Raw genomic sequence first — 21,158 nt, 5'->3', positions numbered from 1 at the left:
ACGCTCACGATTGCTACAGATTCAAGAAGACGAGAGGATAATCATGATGAAATGAATTCATGTTGCGAGTCACGGCCACTTCAATGTAAGGACTGGATGGCAAAATAATGCACACCAGACAGTTGACGGCTGAAGTGGATATTAGCACTCGGTTTACCCACCTGAAGAATCGAACAAGGCTTCAAAGGAGAAGGTGTGATGCATCTTGTGGGCTGCGCGTGGCGAATGAACAGCTTCACACAAGCCCACAGAAAACACGCGCGCACGCCCTGTTGTTTTCCTCATAGGGTATAAAACAGGAGCGGCTTCTTGTTTGTTTCCAAGATTCTCCCACTTTGACCTCCCAACCCTTCATGGGCTGCAGCATATATATATATATATATATATATATATATATATATATATATATATATATATATATATATATATATATATAGGTGCCATCCTCCACACCTTCTGCATATAGAGTCGAGTAGCAAAGAATAGCAAAGGCAAGCATGACTCAAGCTCATTCAAAATCTCACTTCCACCAATTCTGGGATGGGCTTCACATAAACGGGAGCAGCGACAGCTTCGCCATCGAGCTACTGCCGTCGCTTGGCGCAACCATAAACCACTCCAATAAGCTGAAGAAGTTCATCATATCGCCCTACGATCCCCGCTACAGGTGAGGTTCACATGGCCTGCACCCTCCGTACCTTCCATGTTGCAAGAAGAAGAGAACAGCAGCAGCTGACATGGTTTCCTCTGCTTTTTTCTGTGTCTCTCTCTCAGATTCTGGGAGCTGTTCCTCATAGTCCTAGTTGTTTATTCCGCCTGGGTTTGCCCGTTTGAACTGGCATTCTTGAGGAACTTGCCGTCTAAGCTTGTGCTAGTTGAGAACATTGTCAATGGCTTCTTTGCCATTGATATTGTTATGACATTCTTTGTAGCTTATGTTGACAGTAAAACACATCTTCTTGTGGACGATCAAAAGAGAATCGCAGTAAGGTTCGCACCTGGTTCATAATTTGTTTCACCTTAATGACCCCACATTTAGAGCTGAAAAAGGCCCAGGTGATTCTGTCCTGACATTAAAAAAATATGATCTGATCCTCTGCAGATATCTATCGACTTGGTTCATATTTGATGTATGTTCAACAGCACCATTTCAACCCATCATCCTTCTGTTTACACACAAGGGAAATGACCTTTCCTTTAAGGTACTCAATCTGCTTAGGTTGTGGCGTCTTAACCGAGTCAGCACGCTGTTTGCCAGGTTAACAACATCTTCATATTCTTCATGTTTCAATGATGAATGAAAAATGGCACAAATTTGATCATCTACTTTTAACCAGGCTGGAGAAGGATATCCGATTCAACTATTTCTGGACTAGGTGCTCAAAGCTTATTTCTGTAAGTCTTCCAGAAATATTACTACGTATGATTTTTACCGTTACCTTCAAAAGTTTCAACCATGCAGAATATTAATCATTACTCCCTCTGTAAAGAAATATAAGAGTGTTTAGATCACCAAAGAAGTTATTTAAACACTCTTATATATTTCTTTACGGAGGGAGTATATTCCCAGGAGAACAAAATATCGCTGACTATAAAATACGTAACGATCAAATGCAGGTCACCCTCTTTGCGGTGCATTGCGCGGGATGCTTCAACTATATGCTTGCTGACAGATACCCCTACCCAGAGAATACATGGATTGGTGCCGTGATGCCTGCATTCAGATCACAGAGCTTATGGACTAGATATGTTACTGCTCTGTACTGGTCCATTACGACGCTGACAACAACAGGCTATGGGGACTTGCATGCTGAGAACCCAAGGGAGATGCTCTTTGATATTTTCTATATGCTCTTTAATCTGGGTTTAACGGCTTACCTCATCGGCAATATGACCAACCTGGTTGTTCATGGCACCAGCCGCACCCAGAAATTTGTATGTTTCTCAACTTACTCACAGAGCATTCAATGTAGCACTTTTATTATACGACATGCTTGGAAAATGAAATAGGAACAGAAATAGGCTGTATTTGGATCCATACAATTAAAGTTGTGAAGATCTTGAGAAAGGTAGCACTTTTATTATATACGACATGCTTGGAAAATGAAATGTATCCCCTAGCCACTCAGAAATTTTAGGCATTAGAATCCTATTCTTGCATGGATGGCACAAGGTACCAAGTTCTTGTATCCCCTAGCCACTCAACAATTTTAGGCAACAAGAAAACGGAGAAAACAACATGAATCAAGGTCTTGCACAATCGACAACATCAATAAAATAGTTACCGTCATTCTTCTTCCATGCCTATAGTCCTATTGATATCTTCTATTTAAATGATGCAGAGGGACTCCATATATGCAGCTTCAGAGTTCGCGGCACGAAATCAGCTGCCTGTGAGCATAAAGGAGCAAATGCTCTCTCACTTCTGCCTACAGTTCAAGACAGAAGGCTATAACCAGAAGACCATGTTAAATGGTCTCCCAAAAGGAATCCGTTCAAGCATAGCATACAGCTTATTCTTCCCAATCTTGCGACGGGCCTATCTCTTCCATGGAGTATCCAACAGTTTCATTGCAGAACTGGTAATATAGTTAACTATTCAATGTTTTTATAACTATCTTGGGAGAACTGCTAATATATGTACTAATTGGATATGTTAGATAATATAGGTCATGGAAGTGCAGCCTGAGTATTTTCCACCAAAGGAAGATATCATATTGCAGAATGAAGGGGCAGCTGATATTTACCTAATAGTTTCAGGAGCAGTGGTTAGTTTGTTATCTCTGTAAGTTATGAATCAAAGCTTGTGCAAGTTCGTACCATTAAGCTAATTCCCAGCACTATCTGATTTTTTGTAGAATATGATAACAACCATAAATGGGAACGAGCAGGTATAATTTCTTCAGCTACAATGCAGAGACTCTCAGATATCGCTCAGATTTACCATAGATTATTTTCATTACTAAAATAATATGAATTTCTTGAAAGCAGGTATATGCAAAAGTTACGAATGGTGATATGTTTGGAGAGGTTGGTGCTCTATGTAACATACCCCAGCCATTTACTTTCCGCACAGCTGAACTGTCACAACTACTGAGAATCAGCAGGACAAGACTCAGAGAGGCCATTCAAAATCACAGAGAAGACAATGACATCCTAATGAACAATCTATTGCAGGTATAGCTTCAATTTTGGAACACAGTCAAACAAATTAAGACTTAAATTCGTCTAAAGAGAAGCTAACAACTTTTTGTGCCAATGTACAGAAACTGAAGCTACCGGAAAATTTACCTGAAGTGAACCAACCAGACCGAAGATTCTTGAGCAAGTATGACCTATTTCATATACCTCGAGAAGAACAGATGCTACAATGGCCACACCAACATTATACAGAACAGAAAAGTATAGATCTTGGTAGCAAGGTTCCAATATCTGGAGATGGTCCTGATTCAATGAAGTTACTCAGACAAGTGCCACAGCAAGAAGACATCCATAACAAGTCGAACTGCAAGTATAGATTATCAGATGGAATGATGAACAGAGAAGAGGATCTCAACGAGGTTCGCATAAATTGTGAGACCAAAACAAGCGCTGAAGAGTTCTGTATTAAAATAAAATCTGAAGACAAGACCACAGCAAGCAGTCAGCAAACAATACTTACGAAAATGCAGCCGGGTTCTCCACACAGGGCATCCGAAAACATATCAAGGAGCAGATATCAAGATTATAGTGGCATAAAAGCAGCCAATAAAAGAGTTACAATTCATATATATCCTCATAATGCAACAGGTTCTACGGTACAGAATGGGAAGCTTATCAACCTGCCTGGTTCGCTGGAGGAACTTATCAAAATTGGCAGTAAGTGAAAATGTCTTTAGCATGTGACTAATTTTGATTCATGTTATAGCAGAGACCAGACATACACCGCACTTTCTAGTAGTAAATTAGATACTGTAACATGCACTTCTCTCATCAAATATTTCTTCGCTATGCAGGACAGAAGTTCCCAGATTTCCATCCGACGAAAGTGGTCAGTAGAGATCACGCTGAAATAGATGACATTGGTGTCATCCGAGATGGTGACCACATATTCTTTCTTCAGATTTAAAATATATATAGCACAAACCAACCTAACCAGACAACTCATAGAGATATAAGTGCTCCATTGCACATGACGGCTTCCGACTGAAGATGTGAAGACGAAGGACATTTTGACATTCTTACAAATAGTTTTGATCATTACTAACATCATTTAAATGATTCACTGTACAATATAGCAGGTGCACAGAGTCATGTATGCCTATGGGCAAAAGCATTTCTTAGTTCCATTTATAGCAGGTTATGTGTTCGAGTCATGTGGTAATCTTATTACTGACCGGTTGTGGTCTTGATCTTTATTGTTTGTTTTGACTGCTTTGAATATTTGCTATATTTTAATAAAGATGGTTGTATGCATCACAATGATGCAGAGGCCAGGGTTAACCCATTTTCGGAAAAATGTCAACCCCTTCATCCGCTTCAACTGCAAACTCACAAACACAAGGGCCTTACAAAGCTGGAGTTTGAAGAGCTTTGAAGGGATAAAAGAACAACCTGTTTGGGCCAAAACAATTATTAGCCTGTTCGATCAGACTGAAGAAATCAGAACCTTTATCCTTCACGGAGAGCTGGCTTAGACGGGACATTAAGAAGAAACTTCTTGACCCGCAAAAAAAGCTTCTTGGGTTTTGCTTGATTGAGAGATGTATGGCCAGACAACGCCCGGGGCTTACCTGGCTTAATCTTGGGGAGACTAACACCTCCTATTTTCACATAGACGCCAGCGACAGGAGGAAAAACTTCATCAGTCATCTTAAGGAGAATGATCTGATAGTGACAAATCACAAAGATTTGGAGGAGGTCCTTTTAAACACTTCGGTAAGAGAATCGGCCGGCCCATGTACAGATCACATGACGGGCCTTGATTTCCTTGGCCTCAACCAGCTTGATCTCAGCGGCCTTGATGCCTGACGGTGTTACGGCCCAGGGGTGCCTTATCATACCGGAAACCGGCCCAAATAGGCCAGCCCGTGGCCCCCTAGTCGGTTTATGCCATGGGCCAACGTCCCGGCCTATGGGCCCAATAGAGAGAAGGACCTAGAAGACTTGGAGAGTTGGAGTATACAACAAGGAAGCTGGCGTGAAGGAGGACTACTCCCCCGATACTAACCAACTAGGATCCTGTAAACCCTAGGCTCCGGTATCCTATATAAGTTAGGGCCAGGCTAGTCGATAGGGAGAATCTAGAGATTATTCTCAGTCCCTTGATCAATATAACACGAGCATGAAATAGGGTTTTACCTCGATCCCGATGGACTGAACCTAGGTAAACCGCCATCAGTTTCCCCTCATATCTAATCGTCTAGCCGACATACCCTATCGAGGATCTGCCACAAATCACTCTAACAGTGGCACGCCAGGCATGGGATATGCTAGGCGAACTCAAACACTAGATGGGATCTTCAATCAGTGCCGATGTCATCACGCCGGGAACGATCTTTGCTTTCGATGCGATGTGTTACGTCACCGATTCGGCGGGGCTACCTTGAGCTCGTCAAGACCTTCGCTGCAAGCCGGATCGTCCACATCGGCAACCTCGAGTTTGTCGCCGAGTCCCACAGCAAGCTCGTCCTCCACGGCCTAGTATCTGGTCGGGCCTAGGAGCGGCCATCAGTCTTCTTCAACCACCCACCTCCCACATCATTGCCAATGTCGACACGCTCCATGACGTCCTCGAGGAACCCGGTGATAACGAGGAGCTCAAAGATCTCAATGAAGAGATGGGCAACTCGGACAACAGTTGCCCGGAGGCGATCCTGCCATCTGCACCACTTCACCCGTGGCAGGCAAAATCAATGTATTCTACATGGTGGATAGACACGACAATGCGGCGGCCGCCGACACGGGAGACGAAGTTGAGGAAGAGGAGGATTCGGACGATGCCGCAATAAACACACCGATCCCAGGCACCGACGACACCATCAAGAAGCTCACGTCAGACGCTGTGTCCAAGAGCCACGCCGGAACGACCGGCGATGTTGGTGGTTCAGCCAGCCGACGAACTCATACACCGAGCAGTCGTACCAAGGAATACCGTGGGCCGAGCCCTATGACGAGGCTCCTCGGACATCAGCCTAAGAAGACCCGAGGGCCAGTCCCACGGTCCAATGTGCTGTGTGGCCCACCCTTCGAGGAAACCGAGATGCAGTATGCACCTCAACTGCAATGGCAAGCTTGAGATAGAGACCTACTACTCTCCAGTGAGTATGACCGTCAAGTCGGCCTGGATGATGCACGTAACACTATAAATGTCATCCACTCTGGGGAAGCAGGTCACTCCACGACGTATTCGGCCTGCTTCACTGATGAAATTGTCGCCCACACTTTTCCACCAAATTTCTAGCGAAATGCGGTGGACAAGTATGATCGAAGTCAGGACCCGGAGATTTGGATAACAAACTACACTATCGCAGTCCAGGCGGCTGACGACAATGACTGGCACACCATCAAGCATTTACCCCTGATGCTGAAGGCATCCGCCGGGCCTGGTTGAACACCCTCACGCCCAGGTAGATCGCCGACAGGGATGATTTACAAGACAAATTCATCGCTAACTTCAAGGGCATGTATATCCGGCTTGCTGATGCCAGCGACCTTGGAAATCTGGCCCAAGGAGAGAATGAAATGGTGCACGATTACTGGACATGTTTCTTGAAGAAAAAGGATGAGATTGTCGACTCCAAAGACGCGGAGGCCATCACTGCGTTCAAGCATGGCGTTTCCGATGAGTTCCTCACCATAGACTTCGAGTATTATAAGCCCAAGACCATGCCGACTCTAATGGAGATTGTTCAAAGGTTCTATTACGAGAGGATGCATGATTTGCCAAGCAGAAGGCGCACGATGGTAACCCTGGCGCGTCTGGTACAAAGGACGAGCGTGGAAAATCTAAACGCAACTGCAAGAATAAGGGGTTCGGCTCAGCTGCAGGGCTCCCTGCACGAATTATTGTGCAGGGCTAATAAGAGATCGCCATGTGTCTTTGTGGGCCAACCACCCCCAATTAAGTTAGATTATTCTGTTATGGTCTAAATATTCGTCTTCGCTGGTCCTTCCTCGCCTGGCCTACGCAAAAGGAGAACTGATTTACTGAATGGCTTCACACAAGAATGGTTGCTAGCAAGTAGCAAGGACGATTTCTGCAATGTCCGCCGGCCGCCGCAGCAACAGAGAAGGAGGGCGGACACGATTAGGAGCACGTCGCCGATGCCGCCAAGAGCACTCGTTGCAGTTCTTCCGTTCCTTGGTTTTGAAGTATTTGGAGTCTCGATCTAGAGAGCCGAGGTCCCGTCTACACGGAGGGACTTCTGATGTTGTGGTCTCGTGGAAGCCCAAGAGCACAACTGAATCTCGCCGGAGCGAGAGACCAACACGGCGGCGCTTCTCTTCTCCGTACTTGAAAAAGACAGTTTCAATCTCTCAATTTAGTTTGCTTTGACTCAATTCCTTTGGCGTGCAGGCTTTAATTGATCTCGCAATCAGACATGCAAAATCTTGAGGCGAGCTGAGCGCAACAGTAAAGAAAACATATGCGGCGACCGTGCTATGAAAAACGGGTGGACGATGGTGAAGCGATCCGGCAATGCTGAAGCGGAGCAGAGGAGGCACCGCCGGCGGCATGGGACATGAGATAATGATGACCACACAATAAATAGGAGACGCCGGTGACGACGGGCACATCGTACCAGGGAGAAGAATAACGCCCAGCTACAGGCCCGGCGAGGACGAACCCAAGCTACAAGATGAACAAGGCCGTAACAGAATAATCTAATCTAATAACTTAATTTAAGGTAGTTGGCCCACAAGGACACATGGCGATTTCTTATTGGCCCTGCATAATAATTCGTGCAGGGAGCCCTGCAGCTGAGCCGAACCCAAGAATAAGCGCAGGAACAAGGACAACGATGACCGGGTCAATGTCGGTTTGGACACACAAGGCGAAGACGGCGGTCTGAAGAGGAAGCAATGAAGGGCAAGAAGGGTGATGATAGCATTCCGGGCTTTGACAAGGTCATGGATAGGCCTTGTGACTATCATCGGCCCCTGAACACTGGGACCCCCCAACCAACCACACAAACCGAAATTGTTGGATTTACAAGAATATGGCCAAGCAGGCCAGAAAAGGCAACACTGAAAAGAAGAATCCACCCAATGGTGATGAGGCTGAGCCTCGCACCGGTGTGGGCAACTTCACCTCCAGATAAAGAACGTGAACATGATTTATCCATGTAACAAGAAGAGGAGGGATAGAAAGCGCGCTCTACGCGAGGTCTACACCGCAGATCCTGCGGTTCCACAAGGTCTAAGCAACCGATCTCTTTCAATCAACGCGATCATCCGACCATCGTGCATCACGACGGAAAAGCCGCCATTGTCGTGGACCCAATTATTGAAGGATATAACCAAAATATGGTCCTGAAGGATGGTGGAAGCAACCTGAACTTGATATATGCTGATACATTGCGGAAGATGTAAGTCGACCAGTCCTGCATAGAGTCGGCCAAAAAAAGGTTCAAGGGCATAATCCCTGGCATGGAAGCTTCACCACTAGAAATGGTCACGCTGGACGTGGTGTTCGATACACCGGACAACTTCCAATTTGGGTCGTTGAACTTCGAGGTAGTAGTATCTTTCAAAAGTGGCCACCACTTCCTTGTCATTGGTCGAACCGCATTTGCACGATACAGTGTGGTCCTTGCATTACACTTATCTGAAGCTTAAGATGTCAGTCCCGAATGGTGTCGTAAGCATATCTGGCGACGCGGAGTGATCTCTTAAGACCGAGCAGGCCACATGCGCTCTGGCATCCAAGGAACTCAAAAAATCTCTAGCTGCCGGGGAGCCCGAAGGAATGCGGTCCACGATCAAGGACGATATTGAACTAACCAAGTGCACCAAATCAAAGTGCTAGACGCCAGCTTCCTTGATGTATACTCCAATTCTTCTGGGTCCTTCTCTCTATTGGGCCCATGGGCCAGGATGTTGTCCCAGGGCATAAACCAACCTAGGGGGCCATGGGCAGCCTACTTGGGCTGGTTTCTGGTATGATGTGCCCCCCTGACCTAGGGGGCCATGGGCAGCTATAACACTGTCATAAATGGTTCATTATTACTTAGTTGATTGAACTTAAGTAGGAACTCTCATCCTTTCATGAATCACTCTCATATTCCCATAACTATTTTAGCATGGCAAAAATAAAAACATTTTTTAGCATATATATAGTCAACCTACATGCATAATACTGATGGTGGAATCCTACAATGCATAACAAAATAGTAGAAGTAAAACATGATCAAGTATGGTGCAACTTGCCTTGATGCTTTATGAAGATTTTAGAACACTCTTGAAATATCATCCTTCGCACTCTGATTTTCTATCGCAGAAACTAGCAATGTCAATTGCAGCTAGGCCAACGATCCAACTGAATTTTCAAATAAAAACAAATTGGCCAATTCAAATAAAATCCAAATACAACCAAATATAGAGCTAAGGCTCCTAGGGCTTTCCAAGGTTAGGGTTTGGTAAATTTCATTATGCAAAAAGAATCATGTTGCGCAATTATGGCCAAGCATGACCTAAATAAAGGGGCAGCCTGGTGCACGTAGCTCCCGATTGCGCAGGGTCCGGGGGAGAGTCCGACCACTTTGGGTCTATAGTATGCAGCCCTTCCCTACATTTCTGCAGGAGGCTATTTTCAGGACTCGAATCCGTGACCTCATGGTCACAAGGGAACAGCTTTACCGCTGCGCCAAGGCTCCCCTTGATAGAAAATAAATTTTAAACACAGGTCAACGGTTTAGAAAACATGGACAAAGGTTGTCAAATGGTTGATATTTCACCACTAGATTCAATATGCAAAAATAATCATTTAACTTGAGCTTATAGAACTCAAATTATAGTGAAAACAAGTGTTGAATTTAAATTCATAGTGCTCAAAGTGGGGTGTACTACCTCTGTCAGGGTTCCCCCTTAGATTCAATGTGCAAAAAGAATAACTCAAAAAGGTGTTGATGTGTGCAAACTATGCCCGCATCAAGATATAATTAAAATTTGAATAGTTCAAAAGTTCGAAGCAGTGTGTCAAAAAGTTAAAGCACTCCAAGATGAACAATATGCAAATAAGTTTCCCCTTAATTGGAGATCAGAACGTATAGGTGTTGTAAGATCTAGGGGCTTTTCTAGAAAAGTGCAGCAGCCGGCAGGATAACAAACACTAGGCGTGCTTTAAGCGGCTGATCGGCTTTGAATGTGAGTCGTTGGATACAGTGAAATAGTGCAGCTCAAATCTATCCATACCTTATAAGTTTAGCCTTTGATGTCAGATCCGACGATGCAGATCCTAGGGTTTCTCCAGAGGGGAATTTCTCGTCGGCTCTGGTCGCCAGAATTGACGGTGGACGGTGGCTCTCGCTTCGGCTTGCTTGGGGAACTCCCTCCCGTGGACGCCTTGCTCCGGCGACTTAATGATGAGGGGCGGCTCTCCATGGCGTATTCATTTTCTTCCTTGGCGGAGACGTTGGAGCCCAAGTAGACGTCGGCCTTCTCCGGCGACTTCGGGCGAGCGAGAGCTCGATTTCGAGGTGGACTTCCAGCGGCAATTTGACGAATGAGCAGCAATAGAGAGGCGGTGCGGAGACCTCTACTGGGCATAGCAACGACGTCGTGGGCGGGCGGGGCTCCGGGGTCCAAGAGGAAAACGAGTGGGCGGGGCCCACTCACCGGTGCCTTAGAGAATCCATGTTGAAGTTGGCTGAAATATAGGCATTGGCTGAAGTTGGGCTGGGCTGAGACTATGTTTTTATGCTGTGGCTGAAACTATGTTGTGTAGTGCGGGCGCACCTATACCTCGCCTAACCCGAGATAGAGCGACCACTCGCGTCAGCCCCGGTAAGTATGTCTTTTCTCCTGTTTTTTTTCCTTTGCTCTTTTTTTGTTTTTTATTATTATTTTTGAAAATATTGTATATACTCACTTTGAGTTTTAGTGTTAGATTAGATACATCTTTATCTAAACAAATCTAGGACAAGTAATATGGATCAGAGGGAGTACATATATTTCGGGCAGTAAAGAAGAATATTTTTCCCCTCCCCCTCCCCCCGCATCACCCCTGTGGGTGATCGGGGGCGAACCCTACTGGCCGGCATCCTCTCTTCCCTCTCGGCCCTCTCCCCCGCCACCATCGTAAGGCGTCTCCAGGCAAAGCCCGGCCGATGTATGTGGTGGCGGGGCCCTGGTACCTCTCTGCTCAGGACTTGTTGGCGCGGGACGACAGTTCAAGTGGGGGCATCGGGTTGGCGCAGGGACGGACAAGCGGGTCGCTGGCACAGGCGGCTATGGCGGCATGGTGGTGGGCTGTTGTCGGTCTTTGGCGCGGGAGCTGCGACGGTTTCGGCTTTGGCGGCTACATGCGGGTGGTTCCCTGGCCAAGTCCGGCTAGATCTGCCCCTGGGTGGCGTGCTCACGACATAGGAGGTGGCTGGAGTCCCGACCGGAGCTCTGGAAGGTGGTGACGGCAAGAGTGGCCTGCCCCAATGTGGATCCAGCGGGCAGGAGGGCTTGTGCGTGGTGGGTTGTGCGTCCTGGCCCGGTGGTGGCGTGCTGGTTGTGTGCAAGCCATCTCCTTTTGCGGATACTACACAGTGGGCGGTGCGGGGTGGTGGCGGTGTCCCTTGCGGGTTTCTAGGATGGGCGTGGTGATGGTTGTGCGGTCCTGCAGGGACCTCGACGTCGTAGACCTGGCAGTGTGGTTCCATTAAGCACCGCAGGGTGGTGGTGGCGCCATTCCTTCTCCTTGATCCGGACCATGGATGTCTTGGGTCTAGACTCACGCTCGTGTGGACTAGTTCTGTGACTGAGGCTGGTCGGGGGTCTCACTCCGGGTACGGATGGTAGGCTCGGTCGAGATAGTGCCCACGGGCAGCGAGGTCTCCCTCCTCATGGGCGCAGTGCGAGATGGCGGTTGACGTGACGTTGCCACACCATCGGGAGGTGATGACCCACAAATATAGGGGATCTATCATAGTCCTTTCGATAAGTAAGAGTGTCGACCCAACAAGGAGCAGAAGGAAATGACAAGCGGTTTTCAGCAAGGTATTCTCTACAAGCACTAAAATTATTGGTAACAGATAATTGTGTGATAAGATAATTCGTAAGGGGTAACAAGTAACAAAAGTAAATAAGATGCAGCAATGTGGACCAATCCTTTTTGTAGCAAAGGACAAGCCTGGATGAACTCTTATATAAAGGAAAGCGCTCCCGAGGACACATGGGAATTACTATCAAGCTAGTTTTCATCATGCTCATATGATTCGCGTTCGTTACTTTGATAATTTGATATGTGGGTGGACCGCTGCTTGGTTGTTGTCCTTCCTTGGACAAGCCTCCCACTTATGATTAACCCTTCTCGCAAGCATCCGCAACTGCGAAAGAAGAATTAAGATAAATCTAACCATAGCATGAAACATATGGATCCAAATCAGCCCCTTACGAAGCAACACATAAACTAGGGTTTAAGCTTCGGTCACTCTAGCAACCATCATCTACTTATTACTTCCCAATGCCTTCCCCTAGGCCCAAATAATGGTGAAGTGTCATGTAGTTGACGTTCACATAACACCACTAGAGGAAAGACAACATACATCTCATCAAAATATCGAACAAATACCAAATTAACATGATTACTTATAACAAGACTTCTCCCATGCATGTCCTCAGGAACAAACGTAACTACTCACACAGCATATTCATGTTCATAATCAGAGGAGTATTAATTATCATTAAGGATCTGAACATATGATCGTCCACCGAATAAACCAACTAGCATCAACTACAAGGAGTAATCAACACTGCTAGCAACCCACAGGTACCAATCCGAGGTTTTGAGACAAAGATCGGATACAAGAGATGAACTAGGGTTTGAGAGGAGATGGTGCTGGTGAATATGTTGATGGAGATTGACCCCCTCTCGATGAGAGGATCATTGATGATGATGATGTCGATGATTTCCCCCTCCCGAAGGGAAGTTTCCCCGCAGAACAGCTCCACCGGAGCCCTAGATTGGTTCTGCCCAAGTTCCACCTCGAGACGGCGGCGCCTCGCCCCGAAAGCTTCCTTCTGATTTTTTTCCAGGTCAAAACACATTATATAGCAGAAAATGTGCATATTGGGGGCCTGCCAGGTGGCCCACAAGGCAGTGGGCGCGCCTAGGGGGGGGGGGTAAGGCGCCCCCACCCTTGTGGATGGCTGGTGCCCCCCTCTGGTGCTTTCTTCCCCCAATATTTATATATATTCTAAAATAATTCACCATGAAGTTTCAGGACTTTCGGAGTTGTGCAGAATATGTCTCTAATAGTTGCTCATTTTCCAGGTCAAAACCCAAATATCGGAGAAGATATACGAGGCTATAAGTAATCATGCATAAAAGAGATCAAAAAACTCAAATAACCTTCATGGATAAAAACATAGATCTGATCGTAAACTCAAAGTTCATCGGATCCCAACAAACACACTGCAAAAAGAGTTACATCATATGGATCTCCAAGAGACCATTGTATTGAGAATCAAAAGAGAGGGAGAGGAAGCCATATAGATACTAACTACGGACCCGAAGGTCTACAAAAGACTACTCACGCATCATCGGAGAGGCACCAATGAGGATGATGAACCCCTCCATGATGGTGTCTAGATTGGATCTGGTATTTCTGGAACTTGCGGCGGCTGGAATTGATTTTCGTCGACTCCCCTAGGGTTTCTGGAGTATTGGGGTATTTATAGAGCAAAGAGGCAGTGCAAGAGGCCACCAAGGTGGGCACAACGCACCTGGGCGCGCCTGGGGGCCCAGGTGCGCCCTGGTGGGTTGTGCCCCCCTCAGGGCACCCCCCAGGTGCATCTTCGGCCCATTGGGTGTCTTCTAGTCCATAAAAATTCCACAAAAAGTTTCGCTGCTTTTGGACTCTGTTTGGTATTGATTTTCTGTGATGTAAAAAACAAGAAAAAAAACAGCAACTGGCACTTGGCACTATGTCAATAGGTTAGTACCAAAAAATGATATAAAATGATTGTAAAACATCCAAGAATGATAATATAACAACATGGAACAATCAAAAATTATAGATACATTGGAGACATATCATGGCCCCCTCTGGTGCTTTCTTTGCCCAATATTTTTTATATATTCCAAAATAATTCTCCATGAAGTTTCAGGACTTTTGGAGTTGTGCAGAATAGGTCTCTACTATTTGCTCCTTTTCCAGTCCAGAATTCCAGTTGCAGGCATTCTCCCTCTTCATGTAAACCTTGTCAAATAAGGGAGAAAAGACATAAGTACTCTACCATAATGTGTAATAACAACCCATAATGCAATAAATATCAATATAAAAGCATGATGCAAAATGGACATATCAGCTCCCCCAAGCTTAGACCTTGTTTGTCCTTAAGCGAAAGCCAAAATCGAAAAATATGTCCACATGTTTAGAGATAGAGGTGTGTATAAAATAAAATACGGACATGAGGGCATCATGATCATCTTTAGAACAACAACATATATTGTCATATAATTTCTTATGCTAAAGTAACAATTCATTCACAAGGTAAAGTATGTTCTCAGTCATTGAAGCAATTGTAATTTATCATAACATCAGAAAGAGTCAATATAAGAGCTTTTCAGCAAGTCCACATACTCAACTTTCATTTAGTCTTTCACAATTGCTAACACTCATGCGATACTTATGGGTACAAAGTTTCAATCAGACACAGAGAAAGATAGGGGCTTATAGTTTCGCCTCCCAACCTTGTACCTCAAGGGTAATGTCAATATTGATACTTTATGATAACCTACATCCGAGTGGATATGTATATCTAGATCTCTCCAACACATAGTGCTAGCCAAAGGTAAAATTGTAAAAAGGAAAGGTGATGATCACCATGAATCTTGTATAAGGGTAGAAGATAAAAGTAAAATATATGCCCTTCACAGAGGGAAGCAGAGGTTGTCATGCGCTTTTATGGTTGGATGCACAAAATCTTAATGCAAAAGAACGTCACTTTATATTTCCTCTTGTGATAAAGAACTTTATTATGCAGTCTGTCGCTTTTATTTCTTCCATATCACAAGTTCGTATAAAGCTTATTTTCTTCATACTAATAGATCATACATATTTAGAGAGCATTTTTATTGCTTGCACCAATGACAACTTACTTGAAGGATCTTACTCAATCCATAGGTAGGTATGGTGGACTCTCATGGCAAAACTGGTTTAAGGGATGTTTGGATGCACAAGTGGTATCTCTACTTGGTGCAAAGGATTTGGCTAGCATAAGAGAGAAAAGAAAGCTCAACATGTTGGAGGATCCATGACAATATAACTTCTATTTGGATATAATAAAACATAACCCATTATGTTGTCTTCCTTGTCCAACATCAACTTTTTAGCATGTCATATTTTAATGAGTGCTCACAATTATAACATATTTCCAAGATAGTATATTTATATGTGAAACCTCTCTTTCTTTATTATTTCCTATTAATTGCAACAATGACCAAAACTATGTTTGTCAACTATCAACAACTTTTATTCATCATACTCTTTATATGTGAAGTCATTACTCTCCATAAGATCATTATATGATCTTTTTATTTCTTTTATTCTTTTTCTTATTTAATTCCCTCAAGATCATAGCAAGAAAGTAAAGCTCTCAACTCAAAACTACTCTTTATTATATATAACTCGGACTCAATTACATAGATAGAGATCAAAACAAAACTCAAAGCTAGATCTTACTAAAAACTTTATTCTACTAGATCAAGATATAACCAAAAGGATCGAACTAAGAAAAACAATAAAGGTAAAGGTATGATGGTAATACGATACTGGGGCACCTCCCCCAAGCTTGGTAGTTGCCAAGGGGAGTGCCCATACCCATGTATTTATGTCTCTTTCTTCGGAGGTGGTGATGATGGGGTTGTTGATGAATTAGGCTTGTCATCCATCTTACAAGGCATAAGCTCACCATCATAGAAAGATGAACGAGTCTTGGGGATCCTCAGATCTACAGCCAAACTCATCCTCTTAAATATGTATTCATACTCATAGTTTTGGTTTTGTAGGTCATAGATCTGGGCTTGGAGATGCTCGATTTTCTCATGAAGCTTGAAGATGGCCTCCCCGATGTTCTTGCCATCCAGCTTATGATTTTTTGGTGAACTCTGCGATCATCATGTGATTGGCGTTGAGTCCACGTTCCACCATCCCTTGACACTTGAAAACTTGCTGCTCCATTGCTTCGAGTCTTGTCTCCATGCTTCCGGTCTTCTTCGTCCCCTCAACATCGCGGATGTGCGGCACCCCCTCACGCATCTCAATGGCTTGAGGGTGTCGCAGCACCTCTGCAAGGTAGGGGTTGATGACCTTCTCGAAAAACTTGTCCTTGGGGGCGCTTGGAGACATCATGGTGATCTAGATCTATCAGAAAAACAGATCGAAACAAGAACAGAAGATTTTGTCGTGGTACAGTTGTCAGAACCTACGGGGGATTATATAATGAATTTTTACCGACCAAAAGAAGTATTGTGCAAGAAAATGGGGTCCGGAGAGTACACGAGGTGGCTACAAGGTAGGGAGCACGCCCAGGGGGGTAGGGCGCACCCTCCACCCTTGTGGATGCCTCGTGCGCTCTTCGGACTACTTTTAATTTTCCTAATTTTTTAAATATTCCAAAATGGAGAAAAATTTCCATTGAAAATGTTTTGGAGTTGGTTTACTTACCGTACTACATACCTATTCCTTTTCGGAGTCTGAAACATTCTGGAAAGTATCCCTTATGTACTCCTCCAGTGTTATGGTATTAATAATATTGGTCTCAACATTTATGGGAGTACCTAAGATATAATGTTTGATTCTTTGACCGTTTACCACCTTTAGATTTGTGCCTTCGGCGTTGTTGATCTTGATGGCACCGGAATGATACACCTCCTCGATAATGTAAGGACCTTCCCATTTAGAGAGAAGCTTTCCTACAAAAAATCTTGAGTGAGAGTTGTATAGCAAAACATGATCACCTACATTAAACTCACGCTTTTGTATCCTTTGGCATGCCATCTTTTAACCTTTTCTTTAAACAACTTGGCATTCTCATAGGCTTGGGTTCTCTATTCATGAAGTGAGCTAATGTCAAATAACCTCTTCTCACCGGCAAGTTTGAAATCATAGTTGAGCTCTTTAATAGCCTAATAAGCTTTATGTTCTAGTTCTAGAGGTAAGTGACATGCTTTTCCATAAACCATTTTATATGGAGACATACCCATAGGATTCTTATAAGAAGTTCTATAAGCCTATAATGCATCATCAAGTTTCTTAGACCAAGTCTTTCTAGATCTATTAATAGTCATTTGCAAAATCAATTTAATCTCTCTGTTGCTCAATTCTACTTGACCACTAGACTGATGATGATAAGGAGATGCAATTGTATGGTTAACATCATATTTAGCAAGCATTTTACGGAAAGCACCATGAATAAAATGTGAACCACCATCAGTCATTTAATATCTAGGGACTCCAAACCTCGGAAAAATAACTTCTTTAAGCATCTTGATAGAAGTGTTATGATCAACACTACTAGTTGGAATAGCTTCTACCCACTTAGTAATGTAATCAACAGCAACTAAAATATGTGTATGCCCATTAGAGGAAGGAAAAGGTCCCATATAATCAAAGCCCCAAACATCAAATGGTTCAATAACAAGTGAATAATTCATAGGCATTTCCTGATGTCTACTAATATTGCAATTCTTTGGTATTCATCACAAGACAAGATAAACTTATGAGCATCCTTGAAGAGAGTAGGCCAATAAAAACCAGATTGCAATACCTTTGCTGGGAAACGTAGCATGCAATTTCAAAAATTTCCTATGCTCATGCAAGATCTATCTAGGAGATGCATAACAATGAGAGGGGGAGAGTGTGTCCACATACCCTCGTAGACCAAAAGCGGAAGCGTTGACAACGCGGTTAATGTAGTCGAACTTCTTCTCGTTCCGACCGATCAAGCACCGAACGTACGGCACCTATGAGTTCTGCACACGTTCAGCTCGATGACGTCCCTCGAACTCTTGATCCAGAAAAGTGTCGAGGGAGAGTTCCGTCAACACGACGGCGTGGTGATGGCGATGGTGAAGTGATCCGCGCAGGGCTTCGCCTAAGCACTACGTGAATATGACCGGAGGAGTAAACTGTGGAGGGCGGCGCCGCACACAGCTAGGAATCAATGTTGTATGTTCTAGCGATGCCCCCCACATATATATAGGTGGGAGAGGGAGAGGGGCTGCAAGGGGCTCCCCAAGTAGGAGTAATCCTACTTGGGCGCGTCCTCCAAGTCGGCCTTCCCGCCTTCCAAATCCATCGGAGGGGGAAGGAAAGAGAGGGAGGAGGGGAAGGAAAGGGGGAGGCCGAATCCTCCCCTTTCCTTCTCTCTTCCCTTCCTTTCCTTCTCCTCCTATTCAGCCTATAGGGGTGCACTAGCCCCTTTTGGGGCTGGTCTGTCCAACTCTTCGCCCATTAGGCCCATATAGCTTGCTGGGGGTTGCCCAAAACCCCTTCCGGTGACCCGATACGTACCCGGTACCCCCAGAACACTTCCGGTGTCTGAATACTATCGTCCTATATGTGAATCTTTACCTCTCGAACATTTCGAGACTCCTCATGATGTTCGTGATCTCATCTGGGACTCTGAACAACATTCGATCACCAAATCACATAACTCACATAATATAAAATCGTCATCGAACGTTAAGCGTGTAGACCCTATGGGTTCGAGAACTATGTATACATGACCGAGACACCTCTCCAGTCAATAACCAACAACGGAACCTCGATGCTCATATTGGTTCCCACATATTCTACGAAGATCTTTATCGGTCGTACCGCAATGACAACATACGTTATTCCCTTTATCATCGGTATGTTACTTGCCCGAGATTCGATCGTCAGCATCTTCATACCTAGTTCAATCTCGTTACCGGCAAGTCTCTTTACTCGTTTCATAATGCATCATCCCACAACTAACTCATTAGTCACATTTCTTGTAGGGCTTATTATGATGTGCATTACTGAGAGGGCCTAGAGATACCCTCTGATACTCGGAGTGACAAATCCTAATCTCGATCTATGCCAACCCAACAAACACCTTTGGAGATACCTGTAGAGCATCTTTATAATCACCCAGTTACATTGTGACGTTTGATAGGTATTCCTCCGGTATTCGGGAGTTGCGTAATCTCATGTTGGGGAACATAGCATGCAATTTCAAAAAAATTCCTACAATCACGCAAGATCTATCTAGGAGATGCATAGAAATGAGAGGGGAGAGTGTGTCCACATACCCTCTTGTGGCCTTACTCCCTCTCTCCACTATGGCCCATGAGGCCCATTAATTTCCAGGAGGGTTTCGGTAACCTCCCGATACTCCGAAAAATCCTCGAACCTCTTTGGAACCATTCCGGTGTCCGTATATAACCTTCCAATATATCAATCTTTACCTATCGACCATTTCGAGACTCCTCGTCATGTCCGTGATCTCATCTGAGACTCTGAACAAACTTCGGTCACCCAAACACACAACTCATAATACAAATCATCATCGAACGTTAATCGTGCGGACCCTACGGGTTCGAGAACTATGTAGACATGACAGAGACACATCTCCGGTCAATAACCAATAGCGGAACCTAGATTCTCATATTGGTTCCTACATATTCTACGAAGATCTTTATCGGTCAAACCGCATAACAACATACGTCATTCCCTTTGTCATTGGTATGTTACTTGCCCGAGATTCAAACGTCGGTATCATCATACCTAGTTCAATCTCGTTGCCGGCAAGTCTCTTTACTCATTCCATAATACATCATCCCGCAACTAACTCATTAGTCACATTACTTGCAAGGCTTATAGTGATGTGCATTACCGGGAGGGCCCAGAGATACCTCTCCGATACTCGGAGTGACAAATCCTAATCTTGATCTATGCCAACCCAACAAATACCTTCGGAGACACCTGTAGAGCATCTTTATAATCACCCAGTTACATTGTGACATTTGATAGCACACAAGGTGTTCCTCCAGTATTTGGGAGTTGCATAATCTCATAGTCAGAGGAATATGTATAAGTCATGAAGAAAGCAATAGCAATAAAACTAACCGATCATTATGCTAAGCTAACGGATGCGTGTTATCCATCACATCATTCTCTAATGATGTGATCCCATCCATCAAATGACAACACATGTCTATGGTCAGGAAACTTAACCATCTTTGATTAACGAGCTAGTCAAGTAGAGGCATACTAGGGACACTCTGTTTTGTCTATGTATTCACACATGTACTAAGTTTCCGGTGAATACAATTCTAGCATGAATGATAAACATTTATCATGATATAAGGAAATATAAATAACAACTTTATTATTGCTCTAGGGCATATTTCCTTTAGTCTCCCACTTGCACTAGAGTCAATAATCTAGATTACATAGTAATGATTTTAACACCCATGGAGTCTTGGTGTTGATCATGTTTTGCTCGTGAAAGAGGCTTAGTCAACGGGTCTGCAACATTCAGATCCGTATGTATTTTGCAAATCTCTATGTCTCCCTCCTTGACTTGATCGCGGATGGAATTGAAGCATCTCTTGATGTGTTTGGTTCTCTTGTGAAATCTGGATTCCTACGCCAAGGCAATTGCTCCAGTATTGTCACAAAAGATTTTCATTGGACCCGATGCACTAGGTATTACACCTAGATCAGATATGAACTCCTTCATCCAGACTCCTCCATTTGCTGCTTTCGAACCAGCTATGTACTCCGCTTCACACGTAGATCCCGCCACGATGCTCTACTTGGAACTACACCAACTTACAGCTCCACCATTCAATATAAATACGTATTCGGTTTGTGACTTAGAGTCACCCGGATCAGTGTCAAATCTTGCATCGACGTAACCATTTACGACAAGCTCTTTGTCACCTTTATAATCAAGAAACATATCCTTAGTCCTTTTCAGGTATTTCAGGA

General features: G+C 44.3%; 1 protein-coding gene across 2 annotated transcripts; it reads left to right on the top strand.

The window, feature by feature from the left end:
* Positions 1–456: 456 nt before the first annotated feature.
* On the top strand, positions 457–4,355 carry LOC123132598 (potassium channel KAT1). Of its 2 annotated transcripts, none has more exons than XM_044552430.1 (11): positions 457–667; positions 775–985; positions 1,103–1,258; positions 1,338–1,395; positions 1,618–1,935; positions 2,343–2,582; positions 2,670–2,768; positions 2,859–2,891; positions 2,992–3,177; positions 3,267–3,858; positions 3,996–4,355. In XM_044552430.1, the coding sequence occupies exons 2-11, from the start codon at positions 936–938 to the stop codon at positions 4,106–4,108; spliced, it is 1,845 nt and encodes a 614-aa protein (XP_044408365.1). In that variant the 5' UTR covers positions 457–667; positions 775–935; the 3' UTR covers positions 4,109–4,355. The 2 variants fall into 2 exon arrangements, with proteins under 2 accessions (XP_044408365.1, XP_044408364.1); XM_044552429.1 differs by having other exon boundaries at positions 775–990.
* Positions 4,356–21,158: the final 16,803 nt, after the last annotated feature.

This window comes from Triticum aestivum, chromosome 6A (assembly GCF_018294505.1).
Source record: "Triticum aestivum cultivar Chinese Spring chromosome 6A, IWGSC CS RefSeq v2.1, whole genome shotgun sequence".
Lineage (NCBI taxonomy): Eukaryota > Viridiplantae > Streptophyta > Magnoliopsida > Poales > Poaceae > Triticum > Triticum aestivum.
This window is presented reverse-complemented; position numbering and strand designations above follow the sequence as displayed.

Coding starts and splice junctions, on each gene's coding strand:
- LOC123132598 (XM_044552429.1), top strand. CDS start 498: ATGACTCAAGCTCATTCAAAATCTCACTTCCACCAATTCTGGGATGGG. Junction 1,936..2,342: donor CCAGCCGCACCCAGAAATTT/GTATGTTTCTCA, acceptor TAAATGATGCAG/AGGGACTCCATATATGCAGC. Junction 3,859..3,995: donor GGAACTTATCAAAATTGGCA/GTAAGTGAAAAT, acceptor TTCGCTATGCAG/GACAGAAGTTCCCAGATTTC.